The 24,222-nt window shown below is 40.2% G+C and overlaps 1 protein-coding gene across 2 annotated transcripts in view; it reads right to left on the bottom strand.

The window, feature by feature from the left end:
• The window catches only part of Abi3bp (ABI family member 3 binding protein), a 202,736-nt gene extending 182,644 nt beyond the window's left edge, over positions 1-20,092 (bottom strand). For both annotated transcript variants that reach the window (XM_035444460.1, XM_035444459.1), the window contains exon 1: positions 20,014-20,092. In XM_035444460.1, the coding sequence (XP_035300351.1) occupies positions 20,014-20,092 (79 nt within the window). The remainder of the gene's footprint in view (positions 1-20,013) is intronic.
• Positions 20,093-24,222: the final 4,130 nt, after the last annotated feature.

Below are 24,222 nucleotides of genomic sequence, written 5' to 3' on the forward strand. Positions count from 1 at the left end.
TAGGAGAACAATACAAAGAATCAATATAATGAAGAGTTGGTTCTTTGAGAAAATCAATAAGATAGGCAAACCTTTATCCAAACTTACCAAACAACAAAGAGTGAACATGCAAATTAATTAAATCAGGAATGAAAAGGGGGAAATAACAACAGACAGAGGAAATCCAAAGAATCATCAGATCATACTTCAAAAACCTATATTCCTCAAAATTTGAAAATCTAAAGGAAATGGACAATTTTCTGGACAGATTTCACTTACCAAAATGAAATCAAGAACAGATAAGCAACTTAAATAGACCTATAACCTCTAATGAAATAGAAGCAGTCATCAGAAGTCTCCTAACCAAAAAAAGCCCAGGGCCAGATGACTTCAGTGCAGAATTCTACCAGAAATTCAAAGAAGTGCTAATATCAATTCTCCTCAAAGTATTCCACACAATAGAAGCAGAAGGGTCATTGCCAAACTCTTTTTATGAGGCTTCAATAACCTTGATACCCAAGCCACACAAAGACACAACTAAGAAAGAGAACTACAGACCAATATCCCTCATGAACATTGATGCAAAAATTCTCAATAAAATACTAGCAAATCAAATCCAAGAACACATCAAAGAAATCACCCACCATGATCAAGTAGGCTTCATCCCAGGGATGCAAGGATGGTTCAACATACAAAAATCCATCAATGTAATCCACCATATAAACAGACTGAGAAAAAAAAAAAAAACCACATGGTCATCTCACTAGATGCCAAAAAAGCCTTTGACAAAATCCACCACCCCTTTCATGATAAAGGTTCTGGAGAAATCAGGGATAACAGGAACATATCTCAACACAATAAAAGCAATATACAGCAAGCCAACAGCCAACATCAAATTAAATGAAGAGAATCTCAATGCAATTCCTCTAAAATCAGGAACAAGGCAAGGCTGTCCACTCTCTCCATACCTCTTCAATATTGTCCTTGAAGTTCTACCTAGAGCAATAAGACAAAAAAAGGAGATCAAGGGAATACAAATCGGAAAGGAAGAAGTCAAACTCTCAGTATTTGCAGATGATATTATAGTCTACATAAGTGACCCGAAAAACTCAACAAAGGTACTCCTACAGCTGATAAACACCTTCAGCAAAGTGGCAGGATACAAGATTAACTAAAAAAAAAAAATCTGTAGCCCTACTATATATAGATGACACTTTGGTGGAGAAAGAAGTCAGAGAAGCATCACCCTTTACAATTGCCACAAACAACATAAAATACCTTGGAAGTAACACTAACCAAAAAGAGAAAGACTTGTACCGGAAGAATTTTGAGTCTCTAAAGAAAGAAATTAAAGAAGATACCAGAAAATGGAAAGATCTCCCATGCTCATGGATAGGCAGGATCAACATAGTAAAAATGGCAATCTTACCAAAAGCAATCTACAGATTCAATACAATCCCCATCAAAATCTCAACACAATTCTTCACTGACCTTGAAAAAACAACTTTATATGGAGAAACAAAAACCCAGGATAGCCAAAACAACCATGTACAATAGAGGAACTTCTGGAGGCATCACCATCCCTAACTTTAAGCTCTATTACAGAGCTATAGTCCTGAAAACGGCTTGGTATTGGCACAAGAATAGACAGGTAGACCAATGGAATAGAATTGAAAACCCTGATATTAACCCACACACCTATGAACACCTGATTTTTGACAAACAATCCAAATATATACGCTGGAACAAAGAGAACATCTTCAACAAATGGTGCTGGCATAACTGGATGCAAACATGTAGAAGACTACACATAGACCCAAGCCTTTCGCCCTGCACAAAACTTAAGTCAAAATGGATCAAAGACCTCAACATAAACCCAGCCACACTGAACCTACTAGAAGATAAAGTGGGAAATACCCTTGAATTAATTGGTACAGGAGACCACTTCCTGAACATCACACCAGTAGCACAGACGCTGAGATCAACAATTAATAAATTGGACCTCCTGAAACTGAGAAGCTTCTCTAAGGCAAAGGACACAGTCAGCAATACAAAACAGCAGCCCACAGACTGGGAAAAGATATTCACCAACCCCACATCTGACAGAGGGCTGATCTCCAAAATATACAAAGAACTCAAGAAGCTAGTCTCCAAAACACCAAACAATCCAATTAAGAAGTGGGGTACAGAACTAAATAGACAATTCCCAATAGAGGAATCTAAAATGGCTGAAAGACACTTGAGAAAGTGCTTAGCATCCTTAGCCATCAGGGAAATGCAAATCAAAACAACTCTGAGATACCATCTTACTCCTGCCAGAATGGCCAAAATCAAAAACACCAATGACAATTTATGCTGGAAAGGATGTGGAGAAAGGGGAACACTTCTCCACTGCTGGTGGGAGTGCCAACTTTTACCGCCACTTTGGAAATCAGTATGGTGACTCCTCAAGAAAATGGAAATCAGTCTACCACAAGATGCAGTAATTCCACTCTTAGGCATATACCCAAAAGGAGCACATTTATACAACAAGGATATCTGTTCAACGATGTTCATAGCAGCAATATTTGTAATAGCCTAGATGTCCCTCAACCAAAGAATGGATAAAGAATATGTGGTACATTTAGACAATGGAGTACTACTCAGTGGAAAAAAAAAAAAACAATGGAATCTTGAAATTTGCAGGAAAATGGATGGAACTAGAAGAAACCATTCTGAGTGAGGTAACCCAATCACAAAAAGACAAACCTGACATGTACTCACTCATATGTGGATTTTAGACACAGAGTAAAGGATTACCAGCCTACAATCCACACCGACAGAGAAGCTAGTAAACAAGGAGGACCCTAAGAGAGACATACATGGTCCCCTGGAGAAGGGGAAAGAGTCAAGATCCCCTGAGAAAATTGAGAGGATGGGAAGAGGGGGTACTAGGAGAATGAGAAGGAAAGAAGAGGAGAGATGCAGAGGACATGAGGGAGCAGAAACGCTGAGTCGGGGGAAGAATAGAAGATAACAAGAATGGAGATACCATAATAGAGGGAGACATTTTTGGTTTACAGAGAAATCAGGCACTGGGGAAATGTCTGGAGATCTACAAAGATGACCCCAGCTAACAATCCAAAGGAGAGGCTACCTTAAATGCCCTCCCCTGATAATAAGATTGATGCCTGACTTATATGCCATCCTATAGCCCTCATCCAGCAGCTGGTGGAAGTAGAAGCAGACACCCACATCTTATCACTGAACTGAACTGGAATCCAGATGCAGAGAAGGACGAGTGAAGAGCAAATGGGTCCAGACCAGGCTGGTGAAACCCACAGAAACAACTACCCAGAACATTGGGGAACTCTTGCTCCCCAGACTGATAGCTGGGAAACCAGCATGGGACTGATCCAGACCCCAGGAACATGGGTTTCAGTGAGGAAACCTCGGAAATCTATAGGACCTCCTGTAGTAGTTCGGTCCTTATCCCTAGCATAGGTGTGGACTTTGGGAGCCCATTCCACATAGAGGACTACTCCTTGAGCCAAGACACATGGGGTTGGGCCTAGGCCCTATCCCAAAGGATATGATAGACTCTGATGACACCCTATGGAAGGCCTCACCATCCAGGGGGAGCAGAAAGGATATGTAATAGGTAGGGTTTTATTTGGGGGGCATGGTAGGGGAGGATGGGAGGGAGAAGGGAACTGGGATTGTCATATAAAACTATCTTGTTTCTAATTCAAATAAAAAAATAAAACCAAAATACTGACACTGTACATTTTTGGAAAATGCCTGCAACAACTAGAAACTTCATACTTTTCTATTTAAAAACTGCTACAGCCACTTAGGGAAACTTTGGCACTTCCTTTAAGGTTGAACATTTACTTAATATATGACAAAAAACACTCCCTACCATTGTTATTTACCCAAGAAAAATGAAGATGTTTCTTGCCACACATACCCACAAGCAAATACTTAGACTTTTTGTTCATTTTTGCTTAAAGCAAGAAACAACCCAAGTATCTATCCATCCTTGGGGAGGTAAGCACATTGTGCTACAGATATGTAATGGAATCCTTCTCAACTTAATAGAGCATATTAAAAGCTCTATTAAGAAGAAAAATATATATATTGAAAGGGCTATTTACCACAAACTTCTGTAAGGACAGAAATTATGGCAGTGCTTCCTAGAAGGCTTGGTGTAGGACAATTACTGACCACAGTGCACAATGGAGTGCTCTGGGGCCATACAAGTGTTTTACCCCTTGATTAACTGTGACAAGCTAAGAATGTGTTCAGATTGGATGAAGCAGTCAGGCAGACAAATAGGAAACAAGACACCTTTAACCATTTGGTCCAATTTTGGAAGATGAAAAAAAAGTCATGTTTTTCATTTAGTTTTCACTACTTCACTGAACGAATGCCAAAATACAAACATTTAGCTACAGGGTACAGCATGAAATAATCAGACAGCCAAATCTGGCCAAGGTGTTGTTGGAGAGCTTAGCTTGCCAGGACACCACAGGTAAGTCATTTATACACAGGCTAGGCAAAGGTATTCACCTGTTCTGAAGATGTTAGTCATTTTTAATCTACTAATCTGAAGATTACTTTATTCCATGTATTAGTATCACTATGTAGAATTTCTTTTACAACATTATTACACATACCTTGTCTTGAAAAAATAAGCATACTGAAGAAGTTGAAAGCGTTTACATGTAAATGTAAATACAAAACTTCCATCATTTGAAGAACTTTCATATTTTATTATAGGAAATTCAACTTTAGATAACAAAATCAGAACTTAAGATCCAAGATTTAGGAGAGACTATGGGGGAAGGGTTGGAAACAGGGGAGGATCTAGCAGCCTTCAAAAAGATAAGCCTGCTGGAATGAAGGGGACAGGAAAAGAGTTATACAATAGTTGACCTCATCATAGTTACGATTTTTCTAGTGGTTCCTGCCTAGGGGAACAGAGCTCTGAGATAGGACTCAAAGCTTTTGCTCTATCCAACTGTTTTCTTTGTCCATGGCACCCTTCACAGACTCTGTATCAAAAGCCTGACTATTTTGCTTGCTTAATTAGGTTTGTTTATTGAAAGTGGATAAAGGAGCAATAGGAAATGAGCTATTTTCACTGCTAACACAGCCCTTCCTTGGCAACTCTGATAAGACCCATGGGGAAGGTCAAATCCAAAACACCCTGAATCATAGCAAAAGCCAAAGGCTACATGAGGCCCTGAAATTCCCTGGATGCTATAAACATTTGTGTAAAAGATACCCTGGGTTCCAGACTAAGATTTTGTATTGCAGAGAAACTGCCCACCCAACTTTATTAACAAGGTCTAGCTTTGTTAACTGCCAAGAGTCTGATACTTCTTTGTAACCATTTTATAAAGTGATGACTTGAGCATAATGACATCCATTAACAAAGCCTACTGTACTGTAGATAGAGAATTCGGAGATAGGTAGTGTTCTGGGAGAGCCCCAATTGAAAGACATGCTTCCAAATTGTATTCATAATTACTATGTAGTTTAGTTTAGAAAACTTTGTTCACCAGCTCATATATATTCTCTGTGAAGCTTTTTTAAAAACAAAATATTTGTGGAAATGTCATTAAGAAATTGGAGAATGGCAAAATTTTTCAACTCTCCCATGCAAAATATGCCCCCTTTTCTTTGTACCTAGTGTATTTATTCTCCAGATGTAGCTTTTATAGCATTGCATTATCATGTATATTTTGTCACCCTTTACCACGGTGCAAACTACACTGAGACAGTCTCTATTTTTCATCTTGGTGTGTATGTTTGTATGTGTATGTTCATTGGTGTATGGGTACATGTGTGTAGAGGAAAGATAAGCACACGAATACATAAAGGTCAGAATATATTCCTCAAGAGCTACCTATCTCATGTCTTATTGTTGTTACTGATTGGTTGGTTGGTTGGCTGGTTTGGTTTTTTGAAAGGTTTCTCACTGGCCTAAAGCTCATTAAGTAGGCTAGGCTGACTGGCTAGGAATCCATAGAAAGCCACCCATCTCTACTGCCCCAGCAGGAAAATTATGAGCACACACCCTAATTGTTTTTTGTTTTACATTGGATATGAAGATTGAACTCAAGTCTTCATGCTTGAAAGGCAAGAACATTACTGAATGAGCTATCTCCTGAATCCTTTAGTTTTTCTTTGTTGTAGCTGCAGACTTCATGTTATGTTTTTAAAATGACTTTTATAAGAGCTAAAAAAAATTTCAGTGCCTATCCTGGAAATACAATTGCATGAAGAATGAACTTGACCTTGGAGTCAAAGCTAAGGCCAAGGAGATGAGAGCTGGGCCTGCACCAAGTTTGTCCTTGGAGACATATTTGTTCCTCAAAGGGAATTAGGGAATGGAGATGAACTAAGGGGTGGATCCTAGATCTGGCTCCTTGTAAACTATCTTCGGCACAGGTTGACTCTCTTAAATGTTAGCAGAACCAATGCAGAGTCACACCCTTGGCCTCAGGCCTGTCCTGGTGTGGCCTCTGGAATAAAGGACAGACCATTTATAAAAAGCATCAGAAGATAGTCTTTAAGCTGCTCTAAACTCACTTGTTTTCTATGGAGTTTTTAAAAAGGGATATTTGTGTATTTTTCCAACTCACCCCTTAAGTAGCAGTTATGCTTTGTATTTTGTGGTCTTGGAAAAGGTAACTGTTCTAAATATTCTCCTCCAAATTTATTTCTACATATCTTTTACCCATAGATAATGATATATAAATTCAAATATATATGTGCGTATATTCATATACATGCATATATATATATATATGAATGTAATACATTCTGATTGCTCTCTCTCTCACCTCTTACCTCCCTCGCATCCCTATCAACCCCACCTCCTCCCTACTTTCCCAAATTAATGATTTATAGACTTAAGCTTCAAGTAAATATTAAGTATGATATTTACATCATACTTTTGGTACACCAGCATTTTAACTGTGATATATCACTTAAAATTATGTGCAGAATTTTCCACTTATGGCATCCATATTGATGAAATAAAAATTTTAGGTTTGGAAACACTTTGGACTTGGGATTTGGGGTTAGGGATATTTGTCCTGACTGTGTGAAACATTATCTCCAGCTTGGTTAAACAGCTGGATTGGCATATAATACAATTTATAAGGTTCTCTTTTTTTAAGTTAAAAATATTTATTTTTATTTTTATATGTGTAGGCTATGATAATGTATAAAGATGTCCAGGGAGGCCTGTTATTTCACTGCATGCTTCTAATAATCTTCCATAAGTAAGCCTTGAGGGTGTATGTAGGATATAAATATCATTCATGAAAGCAGGTAGGAGAAAGACTGGAGACTAGGTTCACATTGAAATCAATGTTTTTTGCTGGTCTTGGCGGTAGTTTCATTTCTATTTTTGTTTTTAATGAGACTTTCACAAAATAGGAAGGCATCTGGAGAGAATATCCCTAACATGTCTCTGCTCTACCCATGCTTATCCTTTAATGCCTTTTAAATTATTTCATAATGTACAGGAAGTTTATTTAGTGTTCATGTCTGTGGCTTCTTTTGTAGACTGTGAACCTCCAGCTATGAAAAGGAATGTCTCAGGGACACCACAAAGCCCTTGCACAGGACACTTGAGCCATGGAGTGTGATGACTTGGGGAACCACCACAGTAAATATTTGTCTTGATTTTCTGACATATGTGAAAACAGATGTGGCCACTGAGCGCCAGACTGAGAAATGTTATATAATACAATTCAGCTGAGGAAGCTAGGGGATTATACAACTAAATACGTGTTTCTTTTTTATAAACAGTTTAGAGGGGCACCTGAAAATGTTGGAAAAAGCACTGACATGCTGACAAGCTATAAAAATGAAAAAAGAAATGTTGACTAACTTGTAGTGGGATGCATTGACTCGTGAATCTTCTTATTGTCTCTGATGGTTAATTTTTAGTGTCAAGTTGGTGGAATTTAAAATCACCTAGCAAGCATGTCTGTAAGGGCATTTCCAGGGAGTTGTAAGAAGTGAAGACCCGTCCTGAAGGTGGTTAGCACCAATCCCTGGACTGGAGTCCCAGACAGGAGAAGAACGTGGAAGCAAGCACAGCACCAGCGTTCCACGCTTTCTGCTTCCTGACTATGGGACAGGCAACCCATGCTCCTGTTGCCACAGCTCAACCCATTCCTGCCACCATGCCTTGCTTGCCATGATGGAATGTGCTTCGAAATGTAAGCCAAAGCAAACCTTTCCTTCCTCATTTTGTCAAATCCATTGTCACCAGAAGAGAAAAGTAACTAATGCATTAGTCATTCTGATAATTCAGTGCCAGTATCGATATTTAAATTTAAGTTGCTATTCTCAAAAACAGATTGTTTTTAATCAAGCTTATCAATGAAAGACTACAGGAGAAATTCTAAAGCACACTCAATGTGTTGGTCAAAAATTTAATGTTTGTTGGACTTTCAGTTATGTGTTATTTTTATCACAAGGAAAACAAGAATAGCCTGGCATGGGATTGACACGTGCAATTGCACGCTCACCTGCATCCACACAACTAATTTACATAGGCATAGCTTCGTATCCAGAGAGGATGGGTTCTAGGACCTGTCACAGATATCAAGTTTCATGGATACACAAATCCCAATATAAAATGGCATAGCATTTATATGCAATCTGTTCATCTCTTTCTGTAAACTTTACAGCATCCCTGTATTACTTATAATACCTAATAGCATGCAAGTGTTGTTGTATAGTGGTTATGCTGCTTGGTCTTGAGAATAGTGCCAGTAACAAAGCTATAACTGTTCAGAACAAATGTAGTTTGTCTTTCAAATATACCAGATTTGCTATTAGCTGATGGTTTAGGAGCAGAACATGAAGGGATGACTATGATTTTTTTAAATATTTGTTGTTATATGGTTTAAGATTGGAAGCAAAGTGGTACAAATATAAAATGTCTAGCACAGGCTCAAGTGTTTGAACACTTAGTCCTCATTTGATGACATTATCAGAAGAGGCTGTGTAGCCTTTGGAAAGTAGGCTCTGGGTGAAGGAAGTGATTCACTAGAGGGCTGTATCCTTTGCCACTTCAGGCCCAAGCTCTCTGTTGCCTGGTCCAAGGAGATTCATGAAGACCCAACCACATTCGAGGTTGCCAGGCAACACTCCCATGCTTTCTCCTTGACAATGGACTGGACCTTCTGGGACCAGGAACTAATATAAGGCCTGATTCATTTAAGTTACTTCCATCAGGTATCTTTGTTTCAACAAGGAGTAAAATAACTAATACAAAGCTTAAAGCCAATGAACTCTACAAAGGTATTATGGCAGACATGATGGTCAGTCCTCCAGAGATAAACATTAGAAGTTTCAAAGTTTCAAAGGCAGGAAGGAAAGAAGGACGGGTATTGTAATCAAAGAGGAAAATTTGGAGAGTACCTGTTGAGTGCAGGCCAAGAAAACTGTGAGCCAAAGAGACGGGGATCAAAGAGGGAAGCTGGTATGTTGAAATACAATTAAGTGCTCGCAACTTCGGACTGGCTGCCAATGCAAGGTTCACATTTCCTGGGGACACTCTACATAGAAACACCATTTTATGAAAATGTGGGTTGCAAATCAAATAAAGAGAAATATGGTATTTGAACTTCAGGTTTTTGAATCTCAGGTATTTGAACTCACTGAGCAACTAGAACAAAACAGTTTTCTACACGTTTGTCAAAATATTAAACTGCAACAACTACAGTAGAACAAGTAGAAAACCTTCACAAATTGTAAAAACTTTACAAATTGACACTATAATGCCTGGCTTTTGTCATTATATTCTGTTCTTTATTCATAAGGCATCATGTCTTACGCTAGATTCACTATCACATAAGAATGAACTATGAAGCTAGGTGTTGGTGGTGCACGCCTTTAATCCCAGCACTCAGGAGGCAGAGGCAGGCAGATCTCTGCGAGTTCAAGACCAGCCTGGTCTACAAGAGCTAGTTACAGGACAGCCTCCAAAGCCACAGAGAAACCATGTCTCGAAAAAAAAAATGAACTATGAAATAAAGATACAGTTACAGTTTATGCAGTCTGATAGACACAGAGCTTAGCAAATGATGTAAATATGTTTTTGGCAAGCTCATTGAAGCTAAGATGAATAAGAAACAGTATTTTCAACCTATTGGAGCTCTTAGTGGAACACAGAAACAGCCTTCCTCTCTAACAAGACAGTGTGTGCAGTGTCTTCCAAAGGGATGACTTTTGATGCATTCCAGATGGAAAATCAGCTGTGAGGAGAGAACACAGGCTGAAGTGGAGGCCCCGGAAAAGGCTCTGAGGACTTTCATAGTAAGAGACAATAGGATGAGGAAGGAGAGGAGGGAAAAGGAAGAAGCAAGGCAGGAGATAGAGGTGAAGGTTTAGGGGGGAAAGGAATAGGAACAAAAAAAGGATGGGCAGAAAAAAATATTCCATGAGGTAACTCATCAGTCTCTAATCAAGTCAACTAAGCACCTCAACCAGACAAACTGTAGCAGGCATCCCAGGGGAAAGTCAGGCCACATATTGGCTTATATCCCATGAACATGCGCAAGAAAACAACAACAACAACAAAAACAAAAACTAACCAAGGACCATGGATGAGGGAAACATCGGGAAACTGATGGCTAAAGCTATGTTCAAAGCAGCTGCAGAGCCTCGGCTCCACTGCCCAGGTCTTGTTTCTGGGGCTGCTATAGCACAGCAAGAAGTATCTAAGCCATGGCCTTTTGTGTTGTCCTCCCTCTGCCAAGGTGGGAGTGGGTTTTCTAAAAGGTACCTGGTTTCAAGTCTCTTACCCACTTTGAATATAAAATGTCCCCAGCAGGCCCATGTGTCAAGGCCTAAGTACCCAGCTGGGGATGGTATTTTGAGAGGTTCTAGGAATTTGAAAAGGTGGAGGTTATAGTTACTGGGTGTAGATTCCAAGAGGGGGCATCTTCTTCTGTCTCTGTCCTGTATCCCCCCCCCTGCTGCTTCTTGTAAATTAGATGAAGAACTGACATGCCATACCTACTCCTACCACCATGTTGTTCCACTCAAGCACATGCAGCAAAGCAACCATAGGATTGAACCCTCTAGAACTATCTTGTTTTCTTAAGGAGTTTGGCCACAGCTGTGATAAATAACTAAGACTCAGGAATTTAAGAATGTAATCAGCAAACCCCTATGTGGTGAGGTTTATACACCTTTAATCCCAGCCAGCACACAGGAGGCTGAGGCAGGCAGAGCTCCATGACTGGTCTAAATAATGAGTTCCAGGCCCTCCAAGGCCACACAGTAAGTCCCTGTCTCAAAGGGGAAAAAAAATAAGTGTAACCATCAGGGGCCAAGGAGATGAGTCAGTTGGTAAAGTGCTTGCTACACAAGCATGAGGACCTGAGTTCAAATCCCCAGCACCCATGTAAAGGCCTAGCATAATGGCACATGTCTGTAATACCAGTGTAGCAAACTAGAAATAGATGGATCCCCAGAGCTCATTTGTTAGCCAGACTTGCTAATTAGTGAGATCCAAGTTTAGTGAGAGAGCCACTCTCAAACAAATAAAGTAAAAAACATGGGGAAGACACCTGATGCCACCTCCACAAACACCCATATACATATATACCATATATACAAATCAACTATCAAGACTTTCATTGAAGTCATCCTAATATTTATTTGCAAAAGCAAAATAATATTTTTATGCTCTCTTTTCAGAGGGGGGAAACAGCTTACTTTCAAAGAGGATTTATTAACTTGTACAGGCTACTTACTTCTGCTATTTACCTACTAACCTATATTGTCATTTTTCAACATTTACCCTCCCGATTTATAACAGACTACAGATTAGAGTAAACCTCAATGGAGCAGCATGTACAGCATTGTAGGTCCAGTGAAAACATGAGTGTTTAGGGAAGAATTTAGTGACAGCACAGTCACTAGCATGGCTTGGGGAGGATGAAGCAGGAGAGGATTGCAGGGGTTGACACTCAGGCCATCTGATGCTGTCTCCTGAACCATCTGGCTAGGAATGGCTTGACTCCATCCAGGAAACTGGAAGGAGACCCATCCTACACCACTGACAGCCTATTTGGAACAGGACTGAATTCCAGAGTTTCTGCCAGCGAGACTTTGGCAGCCATTCCAAACCCCGCCTTAAAGGGCAGGATCCACAGCTCTCAGAGAAGGGAGGCCTGTTAGGTCCTGCCCAACCCTACATGCTGTGTGTACAGTGGACACTCAGCAGGAGTCTGGAATACCAGGAAAATCTCTTATCAGCTAACGAAATGGGAAAAATCAAAGGATGCTATTTAAGGAGAAAGGACATTTGAAACCACCTTGTCGGCTATTTGGAAGCAAACCCCATGGCCACCCCGGGTCTGAGGTCCTACCAAGATTCCTTCCCCTGTTTCGGGAGAGACCCACCATCGTACTTGGGACACAGACACATGCATTTGAATAGATGTGTTAGATCATAAAGCATTCTACTTGGTAGAAAAGTCATCCTTAATCTAAAGTAGAAAGACAAGTGAAGTCATATAGCCTGACTTAACAGGAGGGAGGTATACCACACACTCACTTCTCTCCATATTTTGCATCATCTAGGCTTGTGGCTTTGTTTTTCTTAACATACTACAAGAAGTCACTTTTGTCTATATGTCAGAGATAGGAATGGATTAACCCTGGAAATGTTAATTACTTAATGAAAATAAAAAAATTAAGAAACACGAGCACCTGGCACCCCAGTTGGGTTCTTTTTGCCTGGCTGAGTTCTTTTTGCCAAAACGGTAATTCCAGGTTCAATGAGAGACCTGTCTCAAGGGACTAAAAGGGAAGGTTCTAGGGCAGAACACCCAAAACCTTCCCCTGGACTCTACATGCCCCTACACACATATGCATATACCATGTACATAATCCAATCGCACACACACACATTTGAGCACACATGAACTCACACAAATCAAGATTACCAACAGCTTCCTATAAAAGTCTATGAGTTTTAGGACCAAGTTTTTTAAAGCTGTATTTAATTTAGTTTTGTGTGTGTGTGTGTGTGTGTGTGTACACACCTGAGTGAATTTTTATATTCCACATGTGTACAGGAGGAGCCTGTGGAGTTGAGAACCACCATGCAGGTGCTGGGAGGAGAACAGAAGTGTTCTGCAGGACCCGAAAGTGCTAATTGCAAGCCATCTCTGCAGCTATTTAAAAACAGAACGTTTTTAAATAGACCCAGTGTCAAAATCCTTGAGACAGGAAATGATTACTCATAGTTTTAATCCTAATATGATTTGTAAAGTATTAACTAGGTAACAGGAACAAATTTACATTCAGTCTGGAAGAACACGGTCACAGCTTTGCTGTCCTAGCTTCTGAGATTGCTGAGAGTAATCACTCCAGCACAAGAAACACAAAGGGTGAGAAAAGCCACCCAGTGTGTTAGCATTAACCTATCCACAAACCCCTAATATTAATCACCATACTTTCTATATGAAATGCTCTATTTTCTTTATGCAATCTAGATTTTGCTTTGTGTGCCGAGAGCATGTATAATTGTTTTATTAACATTAAAGTTGCTCTGAACAAAGGTCCTTTAGTTTATCCAAGCTCTCTTCATGACATCCAGTAATAAAGTCCATAATCTTCTGCCAGATAGAAATTTAACTTAATCTTACAGTAATTCCTACACTTACTCTCAAAGCCACCCCACAAACATCTCAGAAAACTGTTAGGAGGATGGTTTAGCAAGTGTGTAAATGTGGACTGCTTAATATTTGTTCATCTTTTAAGAAGAAGGTCACGGTTTCTCATGTTCTCCCCTTTGAGAAACATGGCATCCACAAAAAAAGAAGAAGAAAAGGCTTTTCATATAGGAAAATATGCTTAGTGAGTCTCTTCACATAGACCAAGGAATCCAGGCATCAACTGGACTCTTTCAAATGGGAAATAAGGTTCGCCGTAGGCACTTTGACATTTCTAAGATACTCTTGTCAGTTTTCGAAGAATTAACTCCAGCTCTATAGGGACACTAACTGGCACCTGGCCTGAGAAGCATCTGTCACTAATGGCTGGATTCTGTGGGAAGCTGATGAACGCAGTGAGTTCCCAGGAGTCAGGGTTCCTGTGTTCACAGTACCGCTGTGTGACGTCGAGACACGAAACAGCCTTTTGAGTGTTTACCATGGGTTGATTTTAAGTTAACTTGAGGAATGTAACTACTTCTAACCTCTGAGCTGCTTCTAACCAAAAGTACAGAGTAAACGTCTCAGAGGATTACTTCTGTAATTATGCTAAGGTTGTGATTTATATCCTAACTCCAGACTGTTCTAGGCATGTGGCCACAGAAGAAAGGCCATTATAGCCAAGGGCTGAGGTGACTTCTGTTCAAAAGCAGGTGAGACACTCACACCAGTGTCACTCCATGGGCTGAGTCTTTTCAAGCGTATGATCTTAGGAGGAGATTCCTCCCAGCTGAGCCTTCGGGTAAAATCCAGTTCTAGAACCTTCATCACAGCCTCAGGTAAGACCCTGACTGAGAATCCCTGCTAAGCCAGAAACTTTGCAACAATAAATGCATTGTTTTGAGCTGCCTATTTCATGGAAGCTTTTACACAGCAGCAGATAATATACTCCTGAAGGTAATAAAATATTTCATAGGTAAGAGGGTAGTTTATATAAACATAGCAATAATCATCATGCAGGTAACCTAAATTTAGTTACATGCTTAATGTTACTTTAATAAAATCTATGTACTTAAACCATTGTTTTCCGTTTTATGCTTAGTACTTCCCTTTGACAGCTGATGCTTAGTTTGCTATGCTTGTTAAAGGGCAAATTCTATTTTTATTTTGCTAGGCTAGTCATTTCCCAGATTATCTTACTTTTAACTTTACATTTATGTTCAGGTCACTCTTAACAAGCTCAACCTCTTTCTTTTGCATCTACCTTTATTACTGTCAATCAGAGAAACAAAACAAAAAGAATTCTTTTGACACTGGTGACACACATAGAATCACCAGGTAGGTCATGTGACCTTAGTGGCTCTCCCTTCACTAGACACCCCACCTCTGCCTTCGAGCAGTGGGAGCCAATCAACCCTTTCACACGGGTGGAGTATTAGATATTTAACTATGATTCATAATAGTAGCAAAACTACAACTATGAAGTAGCAATGAAAATGATTTTATGGTTGGGGTCACCACAGCATGAGGAACTGTATTAAAGGGTCACAGCATTAGGAAGGTTGAGAACCACGGCCTTAGACTGCCTTTTGCCAGACACTAACCTATAGAAATATTTAGTCATCTTTGCTATGGTATTGATGAACTGTATTATCAAACATCCCCTTGTGACCCATTAACTTGAAGAAAAGCAGAGAACCAAAATTCCTTAATATTTTGTATCTCATGGCCCCCCATAGAGCAGTCTATTGAATGTATAACTAATGAATGTGTACCCAAAACCAAATTTTAATTTAAAACATTGGTTTCTAAACTTAGCCTCAACTGAACTATATTTGATTATTTGCTCCTTCCTACTATACAGTTTTTAAAGAACAGTTGGTCTCATTCATTACCTAGATGTTCAATAATTAGTATTTGAGTAAACAAATACATCAAGAAATTAGAACTAGAGTTGTAAGCATTTAGAACTAAAAAAAAAACAAAAACCACTAAAATTTCCTGTGCTTTTAAAACCTTTTTTCAGTTGAATCATTTCTTCCTGTGTACTCTTTAATATTGTCCCAGAAATACACAAATACATTATTCTAATTAAATCAGCCCTTAGTCAGTGGTGGCAGCACGCCTTTAATCCCAGCACTCTGGAGGCAGAGGCAGGCAGATCTCTGCAGTAGGCCAGCCTGGTCTTCATAGTGAGTTCTAGGACAGCTAGGGCTACATAGAGAGACTTCTACCTGGAAAAACGAAAAAGAAAAATAAAACAAAACCAGACCTCTATTCAGTGGGTGTTAACCTTCTCATTTTCCTACTCCCTCACAAATATCACCTGTCCTTTGAGGAGACAGCACAAGCTTTTTGAGTCAGACATTCTTTTATTCAGAAGGGCTGTGTGGAAAGTAAGAGCCAGCTCCACATTCACGGGAGACTATGAAAGAAGGTATCCTCACCTCTCAGCCAAAGTCTCTCATGACTCTAAATATTCTTATCGCTCAGCTCCATCCTTGGTGTCTCTCAGAAGGCTTGAGTCCTCCAGTCTGAATGACTCCTTCCTGCTGTTTTCAAAGCTCAGGGGCCTTTTGCAAAAGGAGGAAGATCTCACTGCACTGGAATTACTTCTTCTGTCAGGTCAACTCTACTAACCAGTCAGCCACCTGAAGACAAGCAAATGCTTTGTCTCCCCAGTCTCCATGCTCTGCACACGGCACATAGCTTTTTACTAGGATAAATTAGTGTATCTTTACAGGGATCAGGGAGCTGATACTATGCTGAAGTTAAGGCTGGGGACTTCTACTTCTCTGGATAAATGACATGGGGCAAATTACTTAAACACCTGGAGGCATAATCTGATCACTCTATAAAAACGAGAGTAATAACATACAAGGGTTTAGATTTCCTGCACCAAAACTATGTAACACTAAATTACCACATTGCCCATTTTAAAAAGTACTTCCTATGAGAATAATAGGCAGCAGTTGATACTTCTCATGGTTATTGTGACTCATCTGTCCACTTTTTTAAAAAGATGATTTTATTCTTAGTTAAGAGGGACAGAGACTCTCTTCATGGATATGAGTATGTGTGCTGGTACCCATGGAGGCCAAAAGAAGGCTTTGGATCCTCTAGAGCTGGAGTTATAGGCTATTATATAGCAGTTGTGAACTGCTCCCCATGAATGCCGGGAACTGAACTCAGGTCCTGTGAAAAAGCAGGATGTGTTCTTAACTGCTGAGTCATCGCTCCAGCCATCTGTGTGCATCTATCTGGTCAAGAATTTCTTCTCTTTTGAGTAAGAACTCAAGGGAAAGAGCCAGCTGCTCACTACCTCTGCCATGTGCTCCCAACTCCACATCCCATAGTCACGCTATTACATTCATATTTTGAGTCTGTCCTATGGACCAAGGATGGCCAGGACATAAGGCAAGTAGAAACCATCCCCTGATGTTATCATACGGAACAGGACTTGGCAATCTTATATCTCCGTCAAGAATGTGCACTCAACCCTCAAGTTTGGATATGAGATCCAAATAAATAAACTGCCAAAGCATATAGTCATTAATTTATGAAGACAAGGAAAGACATGTTGTTAATATGCTTTAAGTTTAAACTTTTAAAAACGGAAAGTTTTCTAACAACTTATTTTTAGAATAGATATGTGATTAGATATATAAATAGTCATATGTCATATAACATGTGAGTTCTTACAAATAACCAAACAAACATGTATGTTTCTGTATAATACATATATAAAATGAGGGGATGCTTTTGGGAAATGCTGCAAGATGATTTTAAGGGTGTTGCAGTCTACTTTCTTCTATCTTATGAGGAAAGGCATGATTCAAGGGACAGGTAGCATTCCCATGTATGCTGCAGACTTGATTCTCAGGCTAAGTCAGAGGTCCTGATTACTAGGCAGGAAGCAAGATGAGTATTTGGTCCTGGCTCCACCATCAACACGGAAAAGTTACTAAATCCCCCCTGTTGTGGGTGTCTTTCTTTATATAAATAATTAAGACAGGCCAGTATTTTCCTGAGCCTATGATAAAGTTTTTAATCAGTCTTCAATAAAATGAGAAAAACATGGACAACAGACCGACTAATTTATCAAGTTAAACATGTTTATTTTTTTAAACGTGAAAATGGCTTGCTTTCCTGAATAGCAAGGGTTTCCCCCTTGCTTTGAGCATCCTCCCAAGGCAAAGCTGAGTATGACCCCTATTACTATAACCCTCCTAGTAAAACCTGCACACATTTTTACTGGCCCAGAAAAGCAGAAACCTGGGGTAGACTATAGTCAGTGGTCATGAGTGTCTATCTCTTAACTCCCATGCTCTTCTTAAGTCACAGGTGGCATTAAACTCTAAAGCAGTAAGCAATAACCTATCGTAGCACCTTTTCACAAGTGGCTGCCACAGACAGCCTCTGGAAAGATACCATAGCTGTTCGACTGAAAGGGGACTATCATTTAGATGGGTTTGGGAAACAGTGGGTTAAAGGCTGAACATGTTTTTTTCTTGAGAAATGTTTAGATCATCTACAATGCTAACATCAGTTGTGGGGACCTCTCCCCAAAACAAGCAAGAATTAGAAGCTCCCAAAGTTATTCAAGAAAAGCATCTGCCTCCCATCCCTCAACCATCGTAGGACATTCTGAAACACGAGTTCACAAAGGTGACTGACTGACTTAAAGACATTCCCTCAAAACCTTTTAAGAAAATAAAAACAAAGAGATTTACAATTTATTTTATAATAATTATAATCAGATGCTTTGTTGATGTAAACCCAAACTACAGATTGTTAAAACATTACAAAAGAAACCTGAATGCAAACACATTGATGAGCAAGAAACTTGTCCCAATTATTGACAAACACATATTTTTCTTTATCATTACAAGCAAAGACCACGTTTACCAAGAGGTCTCGATCTACTGCTGTAACAGGAAAATTAAGGCACTTGGAATTAACATAAGTCTGTAGTGACCAAAGTTATTCATCATCCCTATATAGTAAATACTGAGTAAAAGAAAAAAGAAAAAACACCTGTAAATTTTGAAAACTAAAAAAAGTAAAATAAAATAAACAAAAAGCAAAACCCACAGGCTCCTCTCAAATGGCAATGTTATTAAAAGTTGCATCAGTGCAAACAGTAAATTATGGATTAAGTCACAGTTTATTATGATCAAGGAACAAAACTCATGGTAGAAGAAAAATCTAATGGTGCTTGACTTCTTTTTCCTTGCATAATCATTTGATCGGAATAAAGGTTTCCTTTGCCATTTACTGCAGTTCCCATCTTCTTGTGAGACACTAACTAGCCAAATGCTTCAGCCTTCACATTCTGGATTCAAGTTTCACTTTAAGGACCAAAAGAAAGGACCTTTGTATTTGAGACAAGATGATCCTAGGCTGAATCTCCTGAGAGAGGACAGACATGTCCTCTCAACACTCTGACCCTCAGCTTGTCTTTTGGACTCAGTTTTGATGAGGCTGTGCCCATGTGTCACCTCTAATACTTTCCTTCATTACAGTACGGTAAATTCCAGCCTGTTTTTCATAATCTTGCTGACTACAGCAGTCTGCAGCCATAAAAAACCTCCACAGACCTGAAATGTCTCTGTAAAGGAGCAAAAGTGCACTCAACATTTATGTTCACAGACGGGACGAGGCGAGAGCCTCCTGATTTAGTGTGATTCGGTTCCAAGGATTGCTTCTAAGGATCTAAATTTAGAAAATTTACTTCTCTGTTGATGGCTTTTGTAAACAAAATACCAACACTAAAATAAGCAATTTAGGCGGGAGAAGGGGGAGTGTCCTGTCCAGCAAATCAAACCCTCTGCCAAACTCCACGGGAGAGCCCTGGCCTGCCACTTAGCGCAGGACTGTATTTGGGTCTGACCTGGCTATGCTCCCTCAGACCCTACACCACAGGTATGCTTGAGACTTATGCAAAAGATTCCAGCTTTCAGAACAAGCTTCTCCCAAAGCTTAAGCCACTACCCGTTGTCTCTGTGGACAGAGCTGAAAGCACCAAGTAACTCTAACAAATTGCAACAGTCGTTTATATAATCCAATTTGATGGACAAATGCTGCAGTTTGAAACTGCACCACTTCAGTTCGTGTGATCACACTCCATTAGAAGCTGTTCGGAGAAGCTGCCACCACGAAGTTAGTAACAGGGGTCCAAGAGAAAACAACCCGTACAGTGGGCACCCCTTCACACATATGGCCCTTGGCTTTCCGCAGAATAATCCAATTCCCCCACATTGTAAAGCAGATCATATTTCATATCAACAGTTAAAAACAAGCAACTCTTAATCTTACTTTTAAAACACAAAAGATCCAAGCTACTTGCCTTTTGGCAATTTCTGTGCATTTCCCAGGGCAAGGGCAATACTTCCACAGAGAAGCAGACACCCCAGGCTGGAGAGCATGTTGCATCTGCCTGCTCACACGAGGAGTGATGCTCCTGAGTGCCTTGCAAGCCTGGAACTGCATTTAAGTGGACGTCCTCCACTGATAGAGGCGGGCGGGCGGCTGCACTGAGCTCTGCTGTGGGCTTACTCACAGGGGGTGGAGACAGGATGACATCACACCCTTTCCCACACACTCAAAAAAAAAAAAAAAAAGTAGGCACAACAGCAAAAACATATCATCACATCTCCCTCTGCAACATTGTAACTGTCTGCCTCTTCTCTGTTCCCTCTGATACAAGAATTGAAATTGCGACCAATTATGACCAAGCTGTTCAGGAAATAACTACTACCCAGGCAACTTTAAAACATTTGTTGAACTGGTTTGAAGAATAAAAAGGCATACTTAAACCCATCAAAACATTAATATATAAAACGATATTTTATTAAGAAGGAAGCTGCTTTTAATTAGCCGGGAAACCAATCCAACTCTTCCCTTTTAAGTGGGAGTAAATTCATGAAAATATACTTTGGACAATTCTGCAGGTCTAATGTTATGAGAATCTTCAAAAGAGGGTCCTAATCTATGCAGTTGTACACGGTGTGCACAGGTATTCACATACAAAGGCACACACACACACACACACACACACACATATATATGCACATATTCTATAGGTGTGCATGTAGAGACAGACAGGGAGCACATTACCTATCCCCCCACTGGGCTAGCCTCGGCAACAACCTTTGGCCTGGTGGCTATGTAGGAGTGATATTGTTATCAATCTCCATTTTCATAGTAAGAAAAGCTCAGGTACGGAAAGAAGAGGTGTCCTAACAAAACAATGTCTACCGAAATATAGTTCATACAGGCTTTGGAAGATCCCCTTAATTGCTTTGAACAAACGTCTTTGCTATGTGGCCAACACTGTTTATGTTCCAGCGCATATTCCACGACAGACATTGATCTAGTCAATTTACACACTGCTAAAGCCTTCATTCCTCAGACCCATCTATGACCAAGGCATTGTGACCACTCTCATTTTTGATAGAAAACTGAGCAAAGGGAGGGGAAGGGAAAGGCTCAGTGTCGTGGCCCAAGTAATGCTGGCATTTAAGTAGGCCATGTGACCACAGCCCTTCTCGTCTACCTGATCAAACTTACAATTCTGAAATAAAGGTGAAGGCTGGGAACATGGCTCAGACAATAGAGTGCCTGCTACTCAAGAATAAGGACCTCAGTTCAGATCCCACCACCCACATAAAAAGCCCACACCACAGCACACATCTATAATCCCAGCATGGGGGAGACAGAGACAGAGGAGCCCTGAAGCTTTTCCTATGTAGCCGATCTCACTGAATGGTGAGTTCTAGATTCAGTGAAACCTTGCCTCAAAAAAATAAGGGTGAGAGAAACTAGAGAAGACACCCAGCGTCAGTCTCCGGCCTCCGGAGGCACTTGGACCCACAGGTGCACTAACACGCCCATGCACATGTGCACACGCTCGCACACACAGAGACATGCATGCAGTGGAAGCTTTATAAGTTTGTTTGTAACGCCTTTGTATTTACCGTAGTGTCTGGCACACAGAACGCATATACAATAACGGCTGCTGGCAGCCCGAGTCCTCACCGTGGAGTGTTCTGGCACCAGCTTCAGAAGGGGCTGGGGTATTTTACATGTTTCTCAGCTCTGATTTTCTGCTTGAACAGGCAGTTCCCTCAAACCTGAAAGTCACGCTCACCCAGCTGCCCCTGTGGACTCCACGGTCCATAGCCCATAACCACCAGGCTATGCCAGTGAGGCCAGTGTTAAAGGAAACGACAGATTCCTAAGGAAACAAACCTAGTAGAAATATTGCAAAGAAGGCTCATTCTTCAAAATGGTGCAAGGCTGGTGTGAGACATAAGGAATGGAATTCAGGGATCAGACACAACGTGGCCAGCAGATGAAGCCCAGGCCGTATTAGAATCACTGATGATGTTTGGAACCAAATGGACACCAGCTAAATGGAGGCCAGCTTCTAATGGTTTGTCAGGAAAAGATGGTTGCACTACTCTAGCTAGTAGGGCAAACAAGCATTGAACAGACACACTGACAGTATGAGAGCTGGGGCCAGGGAGAGGGAGTGGCTTGAAGAAAGGGACCTCACACATAGGACATTTCAGACTAGAAAAGTTTCTGTCTTCAGAGTCCCAACACAAACAGTATGAACACATCCTTTCTTACATGAGTAAGCCTTGGGGCTTTGGTCACATAATCATAGGAAGGTTGTGGGCTATTCACAAGGAAAAACTGAACCTGACCTCAGGCACAGTGGAGTTGACTTTGGAATTATTTATGTAACTCCATTAGGTTTCTCCAGCTCCACTATTTGGATGACTATTTAAGGCATGGTATCTTACTTGAAAATGTAGAAATGCCAAACTCCAAACACTTGTGGAACAATAGACTACTAAATTCATTGTCACTAGTATTTTTGAAAAATTATGTCAAAAGAACCTCTAGGAAGAACTTGGAAAAATCATAATTACTACCGTTTTTTATGAAAATATAGGTCATCTGTTTCTTGATCATCACTTTCCTCACTGTCTAGAAGAATGCAACAGGGACATGCAAAGCAAGTGGCAAAGGAAATACAACTCACAGATTCCTCAGAATTCACTAACAGTCCTGAATCAATGCAGAGAACACTTCAATACAATCAATAGCTTTGGAAGATGGAACTATGTTATTATAAATGTAACTCTGTTATTATAAATGTGACCTCTGCTTAGAGCAAACAGAATACATGGCCTTCTCCCGTCATAAAAGATTCCCATGGTCGTTTCCCATCATAATATTCCTGTTCTGTAACATTACCCACGTCATATACACGTATCACCTATTTGTGTTGCTCCTTAGAGACTGGGGATCTGGGCTCTGAATAGAGCACTATTCAAGCTACTGCTGTTACACAGGAACACACCGACTGCCTTTGCTTTGACCCAGGAATCCTGTCTCACCAACATCCATGAGCAAATGCACGCCTACTTGTGCACATGTAAAAACCTTAGACTTCTGCAGACCTGACGATAAGTGAGTCACTTTCAGATATTTTTATTAGATCTTGCTTTAGCAAGTACATTATTATAATGCCGACATTGATGTCCACTTTAAGAATTAGCTGTGACCCTAACAGTGTGCACTGTGTTGCTAGGTGTTGCTTATTACAGCATACATGTTCTCTTTATTGTAACACAACAGAAACTCTGACTGCTTTCCTCTCTGTTCTAACTGGTTATTTTAGCAACTGTGTTTCAGATTCCTAGAAAACCAGTGCCAAATTTACCCCCCCACACACACACACACTGAGTGTACAGGTCTATGATGTGCATTTTTTAAACATCATTCCTGCCTCTATTTTTCACCCACACCCTCATTTCTTGCTTATTTTACTCGGAGTCTTAATTTATGTGACTTTTAATTCCTTCTGGAACAACATAAAGTACAGCCAACTACTGCCATGCACAGGAGCCGTGTCAGGAAAATGTTACACATGTGTGAAGTCAAAACCTGGGGACCTGTTCTGTTTCCCCTTTCTACAAACAGTAGATGAAAATGGAGTTTGTTACAAAAGTCACATCACCAACATGCACATATTCCCTTGGGAAACGAGGATGAAATGCGTGAGTCTAGAGGATGTCTAGAACACACATCTAAATAGGTGTCATGTTTTTCAGTCATTTCCATACTGGTCTTTTAATTGCTCAATGTGAATTCCTGGACTTCAAATGAAACTTACATAAATCTTTCAAATCTTGGAAGCAAACTCTTTGCAGCAATTTAACCTATTAGCCCACTATTTTTAGTCTCCAGTATGTTAGAAACCGTGGTAGGGGAATTTTAAAAGCTTATATACATTTGCAATTAATAACATCTGAAGGTATGCTGTGGTTTTCAGGGATGCTAATAAAAATATTTCTAATGTGACTCATTCTAAATGGGAAACCCAGCATTGTGCCTTTCAGCCCAAACCTCATGTCTGTAATTACGGTGTCGAATGAGACTCATGATCCAACTGGACGAGCATCCAGCTCCAGTGAGGGCACACTTGGCCAGAGCATAAAACTCTCTCACATGCTTTACACAGCACAGAAAAGTACTTAAA

This window comes from Cricetulus griseus, chromosome 4 (assembly GCF_003668045.3).
Source record: "Cricetulus griseus strain 17A/GY chromosome 4, alternate assembly CriGri-PICRH-1.0, whole genome shotgun sequence".
Classification (NCBI taxonomy): Eukaryota; Metazoa; Chordata; class Mammalia; order Rodentia; family Cricetidae; genus Cricetulus; species Cricetulus griseus.